Source organism: Pecten maximus, unplaced genomic scaffold, assembly GCF_902652985.1.
Source record: "Pecten maximus unplaced genomic scaffold, xPecMax1.1, whole genome shotgun sequence".
Lineage (NCBI taxonomy): Eukaryota > Metazoa > Mollusca > Bivalvia > Pectinida > Pectinidae > Pecten > Pecten maximus.
This window is the reverse complement of record NW_022983091.1, coordinates 104,414-123,380: the sequence shown is the minus strand read 5'-3', so window position 1 is coordinate 123,380 and position 18,967 is coordinate 104,414. Positions and strand designations below refer to the sequence as shown.

The 18,967-nt window shown below is 34.6% G+C and overlaps 1 protein-coding gene across 1 annotated transcript; it reads left to right on the top strand.

Moving 5' to 3' along the window:
• On the top strand, positions 1-18,696 carry LOC117321442 (fibrinogen alpha-1 chain-like). The gene is made up of 18 exons (XM_033875859.1): positions 1-36; positions 1,198-1,393; positions 2,572-2,632; positions 3,145-3,244; positions 4,420-4,615; positions 5,763-5,823; positions 6,336-6,435; positions 7,597-7,792; positions 8,967-9,027; positions 9,540-9,639; positions 10,801-10,996; positions 12,171-12,231; positions 12,744-12,843; positions 14,005-14,200; positions 15,402-15,462; positions 15,975-16,074; positions 17,236-17,431; positions 18,614-18,696. The coding sequence occupies exons 1-18, from the start codon at positions 1-3 to the stop codon at positions 18,694-18,696; spliced, it is 2,100 nt and encodes a 699-aa protein (XP_033731750.1).
• Positions 18,697-18,967: the final 271 nt, after the last annotated feature.

The window sequence follows — 18,967 nt, the reverse complement described above, 5'->3', positions numbered from 1 at the left end:
ATGTCCGATTCATCAAGCAGTCAAAGCAGTAACACGGTACGTAAGTACTTAATTAACAAGTCAAATATGATGCATGTGTGGGATTTATACCTAAGGATTTTTTTCATGTGACTTAATACATGCAATAACAACAATAACAACTGAAATTGGTGTTAATCGGCGTCCGATGCCGAGATGGGGCCCAATGTGGGGTAATCTAACTATGTCATCGTCTTCACGGTGATATCGCGATCAATTCATTTAGGCTAGAATAATAGTTGTGTAGGCATATATATGTATATATATATATATTAGCGAAGCAATCATGACATAGTGTTATTGATTTAACAGGATATGAGTAGATGAGGTGAATGCTTACTGTAATTATCTTGTTTCAACTACAAATATGTTATACATGTATACATGCATATAACGTCAACTCAAAGAGGCTATTGACAAAGCCTCTTAGCTCCACGATTTTTACTTCCATGATGATATGTGTTATCCTCATCAGTTTGAACAACTTCATGTAATGAATTGCCAATTCAACCCTCGAGCTTGTTTCGGACGGAGTTTCCGATTTTGGACCACTCAATTTACTATCATCAATTAATAAAGCGAAACTATTTGTATAATTAAAGATATATCCATTCTTTATGAAAGAAAAACTCAAAATATACCATTTTATATGGTTATTTTATTTGTCTCTATATGTTGAATACATTTCAATTATGTTTGATTTTAAATAATGAGTTCCACCATGGAAAGTTGTAATAGTGTGCATGGTACTGCTGTATGTATAACATTATTTAAATTTTGCACTTGAAGAATTTTTTTGATACCAAAGTCTTACCCCCCATCATGACCATTTAAAGGAATGCTGCTGTCATTGATCACCAAACATAATCAATATACCAAATGGAGCATAGCTAGACTAATCATATTTTCATACCAGGCTTATGTGATCTTATAAACTAAAGTGTATGATCATGAGAATACCTACTTTTGGTTGCTGAACATGCAAGTTTCTTTAGTTTTCCACTGTTACACATATATACATGAATTAGTGCGTATATATATACAAATGTATTTATATTTTGTCTTCGATATTCATAGCAATATAAAATTCATCACAGTGAACTTTTCTGTTGCATTGCATTGTAAACTATTTCCTTCAGTTTTGCTCTTACAAGAATTTCTTGCTTTTTCATCTGATAGATTATGAATATGCACAAATCCATACATCCCCGAGGAGGGGGAGGGGATCAAGGAGGAGGGGAGGAACCCGTGGACGGCCAAGGGGAAGAGGTAGAGGAAGGGGCGAAGGGGTGCACGTGGTACAGTTGCTGTGCTGCAGCAGGAGGATCGGGCCAGGGTACTAACATTGCAACAGCAAAGGAGAAGGGAAACGGAGGTTTGTATTTTATACATATTATATATACAGTAGTTTTGTCCCGTATGATAAAAATCTACATGAACCTTGAGCTCCTATCATATAAAGTTAATAATCATATATTTTAGTAATATGTGACTTTTTGTATGTCACTTTACTGTTTTATGAATGTTATCCACAATTTACTTCATCATTCAAATTATTTGGACTGGTTGATAATCACTCCAAATTTCAGCTTGGATAAGGATATGCTTTGACCAATTAATGAATTAATTACAAAATACGGTATTATCTGTTCATATCTTTTATTTTGATATTACTTTGCTATGTACACAGACAAAAAGAACAGCAGACAATTTACCAAAGCATTCAGGAGACAATTTATACTATTACTCACTGAAAATGTTACATTTTTACCAAAAATGCACACACCCTCACACACACACATCAGACATACTTGCCACTTGTGTATGAACACCTAATTTTTAACCGACCATGTGAATGGTATGGTTATAAGACCTCTTTCTCTAAGTAGGTATCATGTAGTTCACAGAATATTGAAAAAATATGCACTCCATTTCTTGTAATGCAACTAGACACTTGATTACACATTCATTCGAATGAACCATCCATGAACACAGTGTTATTATAAGTAACTACACACTGTTTGTACACACGTGCACCTCAAACACATTCTCACAAGTGAACACTTCGTATATACACTGATAATTGAACACTTCCTACACACAGTAATAATTGAACACTTCCTACACACAGTAATAATTGAACACTTCCTACACACAGTAATAATTGAACACTTCCTACACACAGTAATAATTGAACACTTCCTACACACACTGTTGAAAGAACACCTGCACATACTGCCAAGTGAACACTCTCAAACACACTGAAATGTAAACACCTGCAATACACCATGAAGTGAACACCTCCTACATGCTCTGAAACTTGACATTTACACCATACTTACTTCAACAAACAATTATCAAAAAACATACATCCCTTACATAAAACATTAGTAGAAAAAGTTGGGATGGAAAATGGATGATAAGTTATATAAGTGCATTATGATTTATCAACTCCAAAAATAAGGAAAACCAATTTTTTTTTTTAATACATTAGAATACTACAGTACTCCCACCCACATGGATTTGTTCTATAATTATTGTTTTATGTATTAGGATTTAATCAGAAGGATGGACCCAGAGCCACTGTGAAATTTAGTTCTTCAACTGGTGGATCGTCAGCCAGGCCTAGTTTTTAACTTTTGCGAAAATGCAAGTGAACCAGAGGATCCACAAGATCCAGGACTAGTACCAAATGATTCTCCTCCAAGTTGGTGTCGTTGTTTGAAATGCCAAGAAATGCCAACAGACTTGGAGAGAAAATGTTGCGGCTGCTTGCCCAACAATTATGTATCTAGGAGACAAGTAAGTAACTTTATATCATGTATACATGTTATTCCTCCTATTGCTATAGAACAGTTAAGTAATAATGTAAGGTTTATTACTGCTTCACATGCATGACATACTGAAGTTTTTGATAAGACAGTTTTCCTCAAAATACAACTTGCAATTGCTAGTAATCACAATTTCATTGTCGGGGAAATAAACTTAGTCTAGATGCATTATTTGGTCTTCCAAAAGTTCTATCACAGCAACGCGATGGTCAAGTTCTGCTTGCATTGTCCAGTTTTGACCACTTTAATTCGGGAAAAGCCCCGTCTTAATATAACATATATCTATTTGTATAAGTCACGTGGTATTTCGAAAACGAGGCAGTGAGAAAACATCAACAGAAACACGTGAATTTTTAGAGATGTCCGATTCATCAAGCAGTCAAAGCAGTAACACGGTACGTAAGTACTTAATTAACAAGTCAAATATGATGCATGTGTGGGATTTATACCTAAGGATTTTTTTCATGTGACTTAATACATGCAATAACAACAATAACAACTGAAATTGGTGTTAATCGGCGTCCGATGCCGAGATGGGGCCCAATGTGGGGTAATCTAACTATGTCATCGTCTTCACGGTGATATCGCGATCAATTCATTTAGGCTAGAATAATAGTTGTGTAGGCATATATATGTATATATATATATATTAGCGAAGCAATCATGACATAGTGTTATTGATTTAACAGGATATGAGTAGATGAGGTGAATGCTTACTGTAATTATCTTGTTTCAACTACAAATATGTTATACATGTATACATGCATATAACGTCAACTCAAAGAGGCTATTGACAAAGCCTCTTAGCTCCACGATTTTTACTTCCATGATGATATGTGTTATCCTCATCAGTTTGAACAACTTCATGTAATGAATTGCCAATTCAACCCTCGAGCTTGTTTCGGACGGAGTTTCCGATTTTGGACCACTCAATTTACTATCATCAATTAATAAAGCGAAACTATTTGTATAATTAAAGATATATCCATTCTTTATGAAAGAAAAACTCAAAATATACCATTTTATATGGTTATTTTATTTGTCTCTATATGTTGAATACATTTCAATTATGTTTGATTTTAAATAATGAGTTCCACCATGGAAAGTTGTAATAGTGTGCATGGTACTGCTGTATGTATAACATTATTTAAATTTTGCACTTGAAGAATTTTTTTGATACCAAAGTCTTACCCCCCACCATTACCATTTAAAGGAATGCTGCTGTCATTGATCACCAAACATAATCAATATACCAAATGGAGCATACGTGTATATATATAGCTAGACTAATCATATTTTCATACTAGGCTTATGTGATCTTATAAACTAAAGTGTATGAGAATACCTACTTTTGGTTGCTGAACATGCAAGTTTCTTTAGTTTTCCACTGTTACATATATATACATGAATTAGTACGTATATATATATACAAATGTATTTATATTTTGACTTCGATATTCATAGCAATATAAAATTTATCACAGTGAACTTTTCTGTTGCATTGCATTGTAAACCAGCTATTTCCTTCAGTTTTGCTCTTACAAGAATTTCTTGCTTTTTCATCTGATAGATTATGAATATGCACAAATCCATACATCCCCGAGGAGGGGGAGGGGATCAAGGAGGAGGGGAGGAACCCGTGGACGGCCAAGGGGAAGAGGTAGAGGAAGGGGCGAAGGGGTGCACGTGGTACAGTTGCTGTGCTGCAGCAGGAGGATCGGGCCAGGGTACTAACATTGCAACAGCAAAGGAGAAGGGAAACGGAGGTTTGTATTTTATACATATTATATATACAGTAGTTTTGTCCCGTATGATAAAAATCTACATGAACCTTGAGCTCCTATCATATAAAGTTAATAATCATATATTTTAGTAATATGTGACTTTTTGTATGTCACTTTACTGTTTTATGAATGTTATTCACAATTTACTTCATCATTCAAATTATTTGGACTGGTTGATAATCACTCCAAATTTCAGCTTGGATAAGGATATGCTTTGACCAATTAATGAATTAATTACAAAATACGGTATTATCTGTTCATATCTTTTATTTTGATATTACTTTGCTATGTACACAGACAAAAAGAACAGCATACAATTTACCAAAGCATTCAGGAGACAATTTATACTATTACTCACTGAAAATGTTACATTTTTACCAAAAATGCACACACCCTCACACACATCAGACATACTTCCCACTTGTGTATGAACACCTAATTTTTAACCGACCATGTGAATGGTATGGTTATAAGACCTCTTTCTCTAAGTAGGTATCATGTAGTTCACAGAATATTGAAAAAATATGCACTCCATTTCTTGTAATGCAACTAGACACTTGATTACACATTCATTCGAATGAACCATCCATGAACACAGTGTTATTATAAGTAACTACACACTGTTTGTACACACGTGCACCTCAAACACATTCTCACAAGTGAACACTTCGTATATACACTGATAATTGAACACTTCCTACACACAGTAATAATTGAACACTTCCTACACACAGTAATAATTGAACACTTCCTACACACAGTAATAATTGAACACTTCCTACACACACTGTTGAAAGAACACCTGCACATACTGCCAAGTGAACACTCTCAAACACACTGAAATGTAAACACCTGCAATACACCATGAAGTGAACACCTCCTACATGCTCTGAAACTTGACATTTACACCATACTTACTTCAACAAACAATTATCAAAAAACATACATCCCTTACATAAAACATTAGTAGAAAAAGTTGGGATGGAAAATGGATGATAAGTTATATAAGTGCATTATGATTTATCAACTCCAAAAATAAGGAAAACCAATTATTTTTTTTAATACATTAGAATACTACAGTACTCCCACCCACATGGATTTGTTCTATAATTATTGTTTTATGTATTAGGATTTAATCAGAAGGATGGACCCAGAGCCACTGTGAAATTTAGTTCTTCAACTGGTGGATCGTCAGCCAGGCCTAGTTTTTAACTTTTGCGAAAATGCAAGTGAACCAGAGGATCCACAAGATCCAGGACTAGTACCAAATGATTCTCCTCCAAGTTGGTGTCGTTGTTTGAAATGCCAAGAAATGCCAACAGACTTGGAGAGAAAATGTTGCGGCTGCTTGCCCAACAATTATGTATCTAGGAGACAAGTAAGTAACTTTATATCATGTATACATGTTATCCCTCCTATTGCTATAGAACAGTTAAGTAATAATGTAAGGTTTATTACTGCTTCACATGCATGACATACTGAAGTTTTTGATAAGACAGTTTTCCTCAAAATACAACTTGCAATTGCTAGTAATCACAATTTCATTGTCGGGGAAATAAACTTAGTCTAGATGCATTATTTGGTCTTCCAAAAGTTCTATCACAGCAACGCGATGGTCAAGTTCTGCTTGCATTGTCCAGTTTTGACCACTTTAATTCGGGAAAAGCCCCGTCTTAATATAACATATATCTATTTGTATAAGTCACGTGGTATTTCGAAAACGAGGCAGTGAGAAAACATCAACAGAAACACGTGAATTTTTAGAGATGTCCGATTCATCAAGCAGTCAAAGCAGTAACACGGTACGTAAGTACTTAATTAACAAGTCAAATATGATGCATGTGTGGGATTTATACCTAAGGATTTTTTTCATGTGACTTAATACATGCAATAACAACAATAACAACTGAAATTGGTGTTAATCGGCGTCCGATGCCGAGATGGGGCCCAATGTGGGGTAATCTAACTATGTCATCGTCTTCACGGTGATATCGCGATCAATTCATTTAGGCTAGAATAATAGTTGTGTAGGCATATATATGTATATATATATATATTAGCGAAGCAATCATGACATAGTGTTATTGATTTAACAGGATATGAGTAGATGAGGTGAATGCTTACTGTAATTATCTTGTTTCAACTACAAATATGTTATACATGTATACATGCATATAACGTCAACTCAAATAGGCTATTGACAAAGCCTCTTAGCTCCACGATTTTTACTTCCATGATGATATGTGTTATCCTCATCAGTTTGAACAACTTCATGTAATGAATTGCCAATTCAACCCTCGAGCTTGTTTCGGACGGAGTTTCCGATTTTGGACCACTCAATTTACTATCATCAATTAATAAAGCGAAACTATTTGTATAATTAAAGATATATCCATTCTTTATGAAAGAAAAACTCAAAATATACCATTTTATATGGTTATTTTATTTGTCTCTATATGTTGAATACATTTCAATTATGTTTGATTTTAAATAATGAGTTCCACCATGGAAAGTTGTAATAGTGTGCATGGTACTGCTGTATGTATAACATTATTTAAATTTTGCACTTGAAGAATTTTTTTGATACCAAAGTCTTACCCCCCATCATGACCATTTAAAGGAATGCTGCTGTCATTGATCACCAAACATAATCAATATACCAAATGGAGCATAGCTAGACGAATCATATTTTCATACCAGGCTTATGTGATCTTATAAACTAAAGTGTATGATCATGAGAATACCTACTTTTGGTTGCTGAACATGCAAGTTTCTTTAGTTTTCCACTGTTACACATATATACATGAATTAGTGCGTATATATATACAAATGTATTTATATTTTGTCTTCGATATTCATAGCAATATAAAATTCATCACAGTGAACTTTTCTGTTGCATTGCATTGTAAACTATTTCCTTCAGTTTTGCTCTTACAAGAATTTCTTGCTTTTTCATCTGATAGATTATGAATATGCACAAATCCATACATCCCCGAGGAGGGGGAGGGGATCAAGGAGGAGGGGAGGAACCCGTGGACGGCCAAGGGGAAGAGGTAGAGGAAGGGGCGAAGGGGTGCACGTGGTACAGTTGCTGTGCTGCAGCAGGAGGATCGGGCCAGGGTACTGACATTGCAACAGCAAAGGAGAAGGGAAACGGAGGTTTGTATTTTATACATATAATATTTACAGTAGTTTTGTCCCGTATGATAAAAATCTACATGAACCTTGAGCTCCTATCATATAAAGTTAATAATCATATATTTTAGTAATATGTGACTTTTTGTATGTCACTTTACTGTTTTATGAATGTTATTCACAATTTACTTCATCATTCAAATTATTTGGACTGGTTGATAATCACTCCAAATTTCAGCTTGGATAAGGATATGCTTTGACCAATTAATGAATTAATTACAAAATACGGTATTATCTGTTCATATCTTTTATTTTGATATTACTTTGCTATGTACACAGACAAAAAGAACAGCATACAATTTACCAAAGCATTCAGGAGACAATTTATACTATTACTCACTGAAAATGTTACATTTTTACCAAAAATGCACACACCCTCACACACATCAGACATACTTCCCACTTGTGTATGAACACCTAATTTTTAACCGACCATGTGAATGGTATGGTTATAAGACCTCTTTCTCTAAGTAGGTATCATGTAGTTCACAGAATATTGAAAAAATATGCACTCCATTTCTTGTAATGCAACTAGACACTTGATTACACATTCATTCGAATGAACCATCCATGAACACAGTGTTATTATAAGTAACTACACACTGTTTGTACACACGTGCACCTCAAACACATTCTCACAAGTGAACACTTCGTATATACACTGATAATTGAACACTTCCTACACACAGTAATAATTGAACACTTCCTACACACAGTAATAATTGAACACTTCCTACACACAGTAATAATTGAACACTTCCTACACACAGTAATAATTGAACACTTCCTACACACACTGTTGAAAGAACACCTGCACATACTGCCAAGTGAACACTCTCAAACACACTGAAATGTAAACACCTGCAATACACCATGAAGTGAACACCTCCTACATGCTCTGAAACTTGACATTTACACCATACTTACTTCAACAAACAATTATCAAAAAACATACATCCCTTACATAAAACATTAGTAGAAAAAGTTGGGATGGAAAATGGATGATAAGTTATATAAGTGCATTATGATTTATCAACTCCAAAAATAAGGAAAACCAATTATTTTTTTTAATACATTAGAATACTACAGTACTCCCACCCACATGGATTTGTTCTATAATTATTGTTTTATGTATTAGGATTTAATCAGAAGGATGGACCCAGAGCCACTGTGAAATTTAGTTCTTCAACTGGTGGATCGTCAGCCAGGCCTAGTTTTTGACTTTTGCGAAAATGCAAGTGAACCAGAGGATCCACAAGATCCAGGACTAGTACCAAATGATTCTCCTCCAAGTTGGTGTCGTTGTTTGAAATGCCAAGAAATGCCAACAGACTTGGAGAGAAAATGTTGCGGCTGCTTGCCCAACAATTATGTATCTAGGAGACAAGTAAGTAACTTTATATCATGTATACATGTTATTCCTCCTATTGCTATAGAACAGTTAAGTAATAATGTAAGGTTTATTACTGCTTCACATGCATGACATACTGAAGTTTTTGATAAGACAGTTTTCCTCAAAATACAACTTGCAATTGCTAGTAATCACAATTTCATTGTCGGGGAAATAAACTTAGTCTAGATGCATTATTTGGTCTTCCAAAAGTTCTATCACAGCAACGCGATGGTCAAGTTCTGCTTGCATTGTCCAGTTTTGACCACTTTAATTCGGGAAAAGCCCCGTCTTAATATAACATATATCTATTTGTATAAGTCACGTGGTATTTCGAAAACGAGGCAGTGAGAAAACATCAACAGAAACACGTGAATTTTTAGAGATGTCCGATTCATCAAGCAGTCAAAGCAGTAACACGGTACGTAAGTACTTAATTAACAAGTCAAATATGATGCATGTGTGGGATTTATACCTAAGGATTTTTTTCATGTGACTTAATACATGCAATAACAACAATAACAACTGAAATTGGTGTTAATCGGCGTCCGATGCCGAGATGGGGCCCAATGTGGGGTAATCTAACTATGTCATCGTCTTCACGGTGATATCGCGATCAATTCATTTAGGCTAGAATAATAGTTGTGTAGGCATATATATGTATATATATATATATTAGCGAAGCAATCATGACATAGTGTTATTGATTTAACAGGATATGAGTAGATGAGGTGAATGCTTACTGTAATTATCTTGTTTCAACTACAAATATGTTATACATGTATACATGCATATAACGTCAACTCAAAGAGGCTATTGACAAAGCCTCTTAGCTCCACGATTTTTACTTCCATGATGATATGTGTTATCCTCATCAGTTTGAACAACTTCATGTAATGAATTGCCAATTCAACCCTCGAGCTTGTTTCGGACGGAGTTTCCGATTTTGGACCACTCAATTTACTATCATCAATTAATAAAGCGAAACTATTTGTATAATTAAAGATATATCCATTCTTTATGAAAGAAAAACTCAAAATATACCATTTTATATGGTTATTTTATTTGTCTCTATATGTTGAATACATTTCAATTATGTTTGATTTTAAATAATGAGTTCCACCATGGAAAGTTGTAATAGTGTGCATGGTACTGCTGTATGTATAACATTATTTAAATTTTGCACTTGAAGAATTTTTTTGATACCAAAGTCTTACCCCCCATCATGACCATTTAAAGGAATGCTGCTGTCATTGATCACCAAACATAATCAATATACCAAATGGAGCATAGCTAGACTAATCATATTTTCATACCAGGCTTATGTGATCTTATAAACTAAAGTGTATGATCATGAGAATACCTACTTTTGGTTGCTGAACATGCAAGTTTCTTTAGTTTTCCACTGTTACACATATATACATGAATTAGTGCGTATATATATACAAATGTATTTATATTTTGTCTTCGATATTCATAGCAATATAAAATTCATCACAGTGAACTTTTCTGTTGCATTGCATTGTAAACTATTTCCTTCAGTTTTGCTCTTACAAGAATTTCTTGCTTTTTCATCTGATAGATTATGAATATGCACAAATCCATACATCCCCGAGGAGGGGGAGGGGATCAAGGAGGAGGGGAGGAACCCGTGGACGGCCAAGGGGAAGAGGTAGAGGAAGGGGCGAAGGGGTGCACGTGGTACAGTTGCTGTGCTGCAGCAGGAGGATCGGGCCAGGGTACTAACATTGCAACAGCAAAGGAGAAGGGAAACGGAGGTTTGTATTTTATACATATTATATATACAGTAGTTTTGTCCCGTATGATAAAAATCTACATGAACCTTGAGCTCCTATCATATAAAGTTAATAATCATATATTTTAGTAATATGTGACTTTTTGTATGTCACTTTACTGTTTTATGAATGTTATTCACAATTTACTTCATCATTCAAATTATTTGGACTGGTTGATAATCACTCCAAATTTCAGCTTGGATAAGGATATGCTTTGACCAATTAATGAATTAATTACAAAATACGGTATTATCTGTTCATATCTTTTATTTTGATATTACTTTGCTATGTACACAGACAAAAAGAACAGCATACAATTTACCAAAGCATTCAGGAGACAATTTATACTATTACTCACTGAAAATGTTACATTTTTACCAAAAATGCACACACCCTCACACACATCAGACATACTTCCCACTTGTGTATGAACACCTAATTTTTAACCGACCATGTGAATGGTATGGTTATAAGACCTCTTTCTCTAAGTAGGTATCATGTAGTTCACAGAATATTGAAAAAATATGCACTCCATTTCTTGTAATGCAACTAGACACTTGATTACACATTCATTCGAATGAACCATCCATGAACACAGTGTTATTATAAGTAACTACACACTGTTTGTACACACGTGCACCTCAAACACATTCTCACAAGTGAACACTTCGTATATACACTGATAATTGAACACTTCCTACACACAGTAATAATTGAACACTTCCTACACACAGTAATAATTGAACACTTCCTACACACAGTAATAATTGAACACTTCCTACACACAGTAATAATTGAACACTTCCTACACACACTGTTGAAAGAACACCTGCACATACTGCCAAGTGAACACTCTCAAACACACTGAAATGTAAACACCTGCAATACACCATGAAGTGAACACCTCCTACATGCTCTGAAACTTGACATTTACACCATACTTACTTCAACAAACAATTATCAAAAAACATACATCCCTTACATAAAACATTAGTAGAAAAAGTTGGGATGGAAAATGGATGATAAGTTATATAAGTGCATTATGATTTATCAACTCCAAAAATAAGGAAAACCAATTATTTTTTTTAATACATTAGAATACTACAGTACTCCCACCCACATGGATTTGTTCTATAATTATTGTTTTATGTATTAGGATTTAATCAGAAGGATGGACCCAGAGCCACTGTGAAATTTAGTTCTTCAACTGGTGGATCGTCAGCCAGGCCTAGTTTTTAACTTTTGCGAAAATGCAAGTGAACCAGAGGATCCACAAGATCCAGGACTAGTACCAAATGATTCTCCTCCAAGTTGGTGTCGTTGTTTGAAATGCCAAGAAATGCCAACAGACTTGGAGAGAAAATGTTGCGGCTGCTTGCCCAACAATTATGTATCTAGGAGACAAGTAAGTAACTTTATATCATGTATACATGTTATTCCTCCTATTGCTATAGAACAGTTAAGTAATAATGTAAGGTTTATTACTGCTTCACATGCATGACATACTGAAGTTTTTGATAAGACAGTTTTCCTCAAAATACAACTTGCAATTGCTAGTAATCACAATTTCATTGTCGGGGAAATAAACTTAGTCTAGATGCATTATTTGGTCTTCCAAAAGTTCTATCACAGCAACGCGATGGTCAAGTTCTGCTTGCATTGTCCAGTTTTGACCACTTTAATTCGGGAAAAGCCCCGTCTTAATATAACATATATCTATTTGTATAAGTCACGTGGTATTTCGAAAACGAGGCAGTGAGAAAACATCAACAGAAACACGTGAATTTTTAGAGATGTCCGATTCATCAAGCAGTCAAAGCAGTAACACGGTACGTAAGTACTTAATTAACAAGTCAAATATGATGCATGTGTGGGATTTATACCTAAGGATTTTTTTCATGTGACTTAATACATGCAATAACAACAATAACAACTGAAATTGGTGTTAATCGGCGTCCGATGCCGAGATGGGGCCCAATGTGGGGTAATCTAACTATGTCATCGTCTTCACGGTGATATCGCGATCAATTCATTTAGGCTAGAATAATAGTTGTGTAGGCATATATATGTATATATATATATATTAGCGAAGCAATCATGACATAGTGTTATTGATTTAACAGGATATGAGTAGATGAGGTGAATGCTTACTGTAATTATCTTGTTTCAACTACAAATATGTTATACATGTATACATGCATATAACGTCAACTCAAAGAGGCTATTGACAAAGCCTCTTAGCTCCACGATTTTTACTTCCATGATGATATGTGTTATCCTCATCAGTTTGAACAACTTCATGTAATGACTTGCCAATTCAACCCTCGAGCTTGTTTCGGACGGAGTTTCCGATTTTGGACCACTCAATTTACTATCATCAATTAATAAAGCGAAACTATTTGTATAATTAAAGATATATCCATTCTTTATGAAAGAAAAACTCAAAATATACCATTTTATATGGTTATTTTATTTGTCTCTATATGTTGAATACATTTCAATTATGTTTGATTTTAAATAATGAGTTCCACCATGGAAAGTTGTAATAGTGTGCATGGTACTGCTGTATGTATAACATTATTTAAATTTTGCACTTGAAGAATTTTTTTGATACCAAAGTCTTACCCCCCATCATGACCATTTAAAGGAATGCTGCTGTCATTGATCACCAAACATAATCAATATACCAAATGGAGCATAGCTAGACTAATCATATTTTCATACCAGGCTTATGTGATCTTATAAACTAAAGTGTATGATCATGAGAATACCTACTTTTGGTTGCTGAACATGCAAGTTTCTTTAGTTTTCCACTGTTACACATATATACATGAATTAGTGCGTATATATATACAAATGTATTTATATTTTGTCTTCGATATTCATAGCAATATAAAATTCATCACAGTGAACTTTTCTGTTGCATTGCATTGTAAACTATTTCCTTCAGTTTTGCTCTTACAAGAATTTCTTGATTTTTCATCTGATAGATTATGAATATGCACAAATCCATACATCCCCGAGGAGGGGGAGGGGATCAAGGAGGAGGGGAGGAACCCGTGGACGGCCAAGGGGAAGAGGTAGAGGAAGGGGCGAAGGGGTGCACGTGGTACAGTTGCTGTGCTGCAGCAGGAGGATCGGGCCAGGGTACTAACATTGCAACAGCAAAGGAGAAGGGAAACGGAGGTTTGTATTTTATACATATTATATATACAGTAGTTTTGTCCCGTATGATAAAAATCTACATGAACCTTGAGCTCCTATCATATAAAGTTAATAATCATATATTTTAGTAATATGTGACTTTTTGTATGTCACTTTACTGTTTTATGAATGTTATTCACAATTTACTTCATCATTCAAATTATTTGGACTGGTTGATAATCACTCCAAATTTCAGCTTGGATAAGGATATGCTTTGACCAATTAATGAATTAATTACAAAATACGGTATTATCTGTTCATATCTTTTATTTTGATATTACTTTGCTATGTACACAGACAAAAAGAACAGCATACAATTTACCAAAGCATTCAGGAGACAATTTATACTATTACTCACTGAAAATGTTACATTTTTACCAAAAATGCACACACCCTCACACACATCAGACATACTTCCCACTTGTGTATGAACACCTAATTTTTAACCGACCATGTGAATGGTATGGTTATAAGACCTCTTTCTCTAAGTAGGTATCATGTAGTTCACAGAATATTGAAAAAATATGCACTCCATTTCTTGTAATGCAACTAGACACTTGATTACACATTCATTCGAATGAACCATCCATGAACACAGTGTTATTATAAGTAACTACACACTGTTTGTACACACGTGCACCTCAAACACATTCTCACAAGTGAACACTTCGTATATACACTGATAATTGAACACTTCCTACACACAGTAATAATTGAACACTTCCTACACACAGTAATAATTGAACACTTCCTACACACAGTAATAATTGAACACTTCCTACACACAGTAATAATTGAACACTTCCTACACACAGTAATAATTGAACACTTCCTACACACACTGTTGAAAGAACACCTGCACATACTGCCAAGTGAACACTCTCAAACACACTGAAATGTAAACACCTGCAATACACCATGAAGTGAACACCTCCTACATGCTCTGAAACTTGACATTTACACCATACTTACTTCAACAAACAATTATCAAAAAACATACATCCCTTACATAAAACATTAGTAGAAAAAGTTGGGATGGAAAATGGATGATAAGTTATATAAGTGCATTATGATTTATCAACTCCAAAAATAAGGAAAACCAATTATTTTTTTTAATACATTAGAATACTACAGTACTCCCACCCACATGGATTTGTTCTATAATTATTGTTTTATGTATTAGGATTTAATCAGAAGGATGGACCCAGAGCCACTGTGAAATTTAGTTCTTCAACTGGTGGATCGTCAGCCAGGCCTAGTTTTTAACTTTTGCGAAAATGCAAGTGAACCAGAGGATCCACAAGATCCAGGACTAGTACCAAATGATTCTCCTCCAAGTTGGTGTCGTTGTTTGAAATGCCAAGAAATGCCAACAGACTTGGAGAGAAAATGTTGCGGCTGCTTGCCCAACAATTATGTATCTAGGAGACAAGTAAGTAACTTTATATCATGTATACATGTTATCCCTCCTATTGCTATAGAACAGTTAAGTAATAATGTAAGGTTTATTACTGCTTCACATGCATGACATACTGAAGTTTTTGATAAGACAGTTTTCCTCAAAATACAACTTGCAATTGCTAGTAATCACAATTTCATTGTCGGGGAAATAAACTTAGTCTAGATGCATTATTTGGTCTTCCAAAAGTTCTATCACAGCAACGCGATGGTCAAGTTCTGCTTGCATTGTCCAGTTTTGACCACTTTAATTCGGGAAAAGCCCCGTCTTAATATAACATATATCTATTTGTATAAGTCACGTGGTATTTCGAAAACGAGGCAGTGAGAAAACATCAACAGAAACACGTGAATTTTTAGAGATGTCCGATTCATCAAGCAGTCAAAGCAGTAACACGGTACGTAAGTACTTAATTAACAAGTCAAATATGATGCATGTGTGGGATTTATACCTAAGGATTTTTTTCATGTGACTTAATACATGCAATAACAACAATAACAACTGAAATTGGTGTTAATCGGCGTCCGATGCCGAGATGGGGCCCAATGTGGGGTAATCTAACTATGTCATCGTCTTCACGGTGATATCGCGATCAATTCATTTAGGCTAGAATAATAGTTGTGTAGGCATATATATGTATATATATATATATTAGCGAAGCAATCATGACATAGTGTTATTGATTTAACAGGATATGAGTAGATGAGGTGAATGCTTACTGTAATTATCTTGTTTCAACTACAAATATGTTATACATGTATACATGCATATAACGTCAACTCAAATAGGCTATTGACAAAGCCTCTTAGCTCCACGATTTTTACTTCCATGATGATATGTGTTATCCTCATCAGTTTGAACAACTTCATGTAATGAATTGCCAATTCAACCCTCGAGCTTGTTTCGGACGGAGTTTCCGATTTTGGACCACTCAATTTACTATCATCAATTAATAAAGCGAAACTATTTGTATAATTAAAGATATATCCATTCTTTATGAAAGAAAAACTCAAAATATACCATTTTATATGGTTATTTTATTTGTCTCTATATGTTGAATACATTTCAATTATGTTTGATTTTAAATAATGAGTTCCACCATGGAAAGTTGTAATAGTGTGCATGGTACTGCTGTATGTATAACATTATTTAAATTTTGCACTTGAAGAATTTTTTTGATACCAAAGTCTTACCCCCCATCATGACCATTTAAAGGAATGCTGCTGTCATTGATCACCAAACATAATCAATATACCAAATGGAGCATAGCTAGACTAATCATATTTTCATACCAGGCTTATGTGATCTTATAAACTAAAGTGTATGATCATGAGAATACCTACTTTTGGTTGCTGAACATGCAAGTTTCTTTAGTTTTCCACTGTTACACATATATACATGAATTAGTGCGTATATATATACAAATGTATTTATATTTTGTCTTCGATATTCATAGCAATATAAAATTCATCACAGTGAACTTTTCTGTTGCATTGCATTGTAAACTATTTCCTTCAGTTTTGCTCTTACAAGAATTTCTTGCTTTTTCATCTGATAGATTATGAATATGCACAAATCCATACATCCCCGAGGAGGGGGAGGGGATCAAGGAGGAGGGGAGGAACCCGTGGACGGCCAAGGGGAAGAGGTAGAGGAAGGGGCGAAGGGGTGCACGTGGTACAGTTGCTGTGCTGCAGCAGGAGGATCGGGCCAGGGTACTAACATTGCAACAGCAAAGGAGAAGGGAAACGGAGGTTTGTATTTTATACATATTATATATACAGTAGTTTTGTCCCGTATGATAAAAATCTACATGAACCTTGAGCTCCTATCATATAAAGTTAATAATCATATATTTTAGTAATATGTGACTTTTTGTATGTCACTTTACTGTTTTATGAATGTTATCCACAATTTACTTCATCATTCAAATTATTTGGACTGATTGATAATCACTCCAAATTTCAGCTTTGATAAGGATATGCTTAGACCAATTACTGAATTAATTACAAAGTACGGTATTATTTCTTTTCATATATTTTTTATTTTGATATTACTTTGCTATGTACACAGACAAAAAGAACAGCAGACAATTTACCAAAGCATTCAGGAGACAATTTATACTATTACTCACTGAAAATGTTACATTTTTACCAAAAATGCACACACCCTCACACACACACATCAGACATACTTGCCACTTGTATATGAACACCTAATTTTTAACCGACCAAGTGAATGGTATGGTTATAAGACCTGTTTCTCTTAGTAGGTATCATGTAGTTCACAGAATATTGAAAAAATATGCACTCCATTTCTTGTAATGCAACTAGACACTTGATTACACATTCATTCGAATGAACCATCCATGAACACAGTGTTATTATAAGTAACTACACACTGTTTGTACACACGTGCACCTCAAACACATTCTCACAAGTGAACACTTCGTATATACACTGATAATTGAACACTTCCTACACACAGTAATAATTGAACACTTCCTACACACAGTAATAATTGAACACTTCCTACACACAGTAATAATTGAACACTTCCTACACACAGTAATAATTGAACACTTCCTACACACACTGTTGAAAGAACACCTGCACATACTGCCAAGTGAACACTCTCAAACACACTGAAATGTAAACACCTGCAATACACCATGAAGTGAACACCTCCTACATGCTCTGAAACTTGACATTTACACCATACTTACTTCAACAAACAATTATCAAAAAACATACATCCCTTACATAAAACATTAGTAGAAAAAGTTGGGATGGAAAATGGATGATAAGTTATATAAGTGCATTATGATTTATCAACTCCAAAAATAAGGAAAACCAATTATTTTTTTTAATACATTAGAATACTACAGTACTCCCACCCACATGGATTTGTTCTATAATTATTGTTTTATGTATTAGGATTTAATCAGAAGGATGGACCCAGAGCCACTGTGAAATTTAGTTCTTCAACTGGTGGATCGTCAGCCAGGCCTAGTTTTTAACTTTTGCGAAAATGCAAGTGAACCAGAGGATCCACAAGATCCAGGACTAGTACCAAATGATTCTCCTCCAAGTTGGTGTCGTTGTTTGAAATGCCAAGAAATGCCAACAGACTTGGAGAGAAAATGTTGCGGCTGCTTGCCCAACAATTATGTATCTAGGAGACAAGTAAGTAACTTTATATCATGTATACATGTTATTCCTCCTATTGCTATAGAACAGTTAAGTAATAATGTAAGGTTTATTACTGCTTCACATGCATGACATACTGAA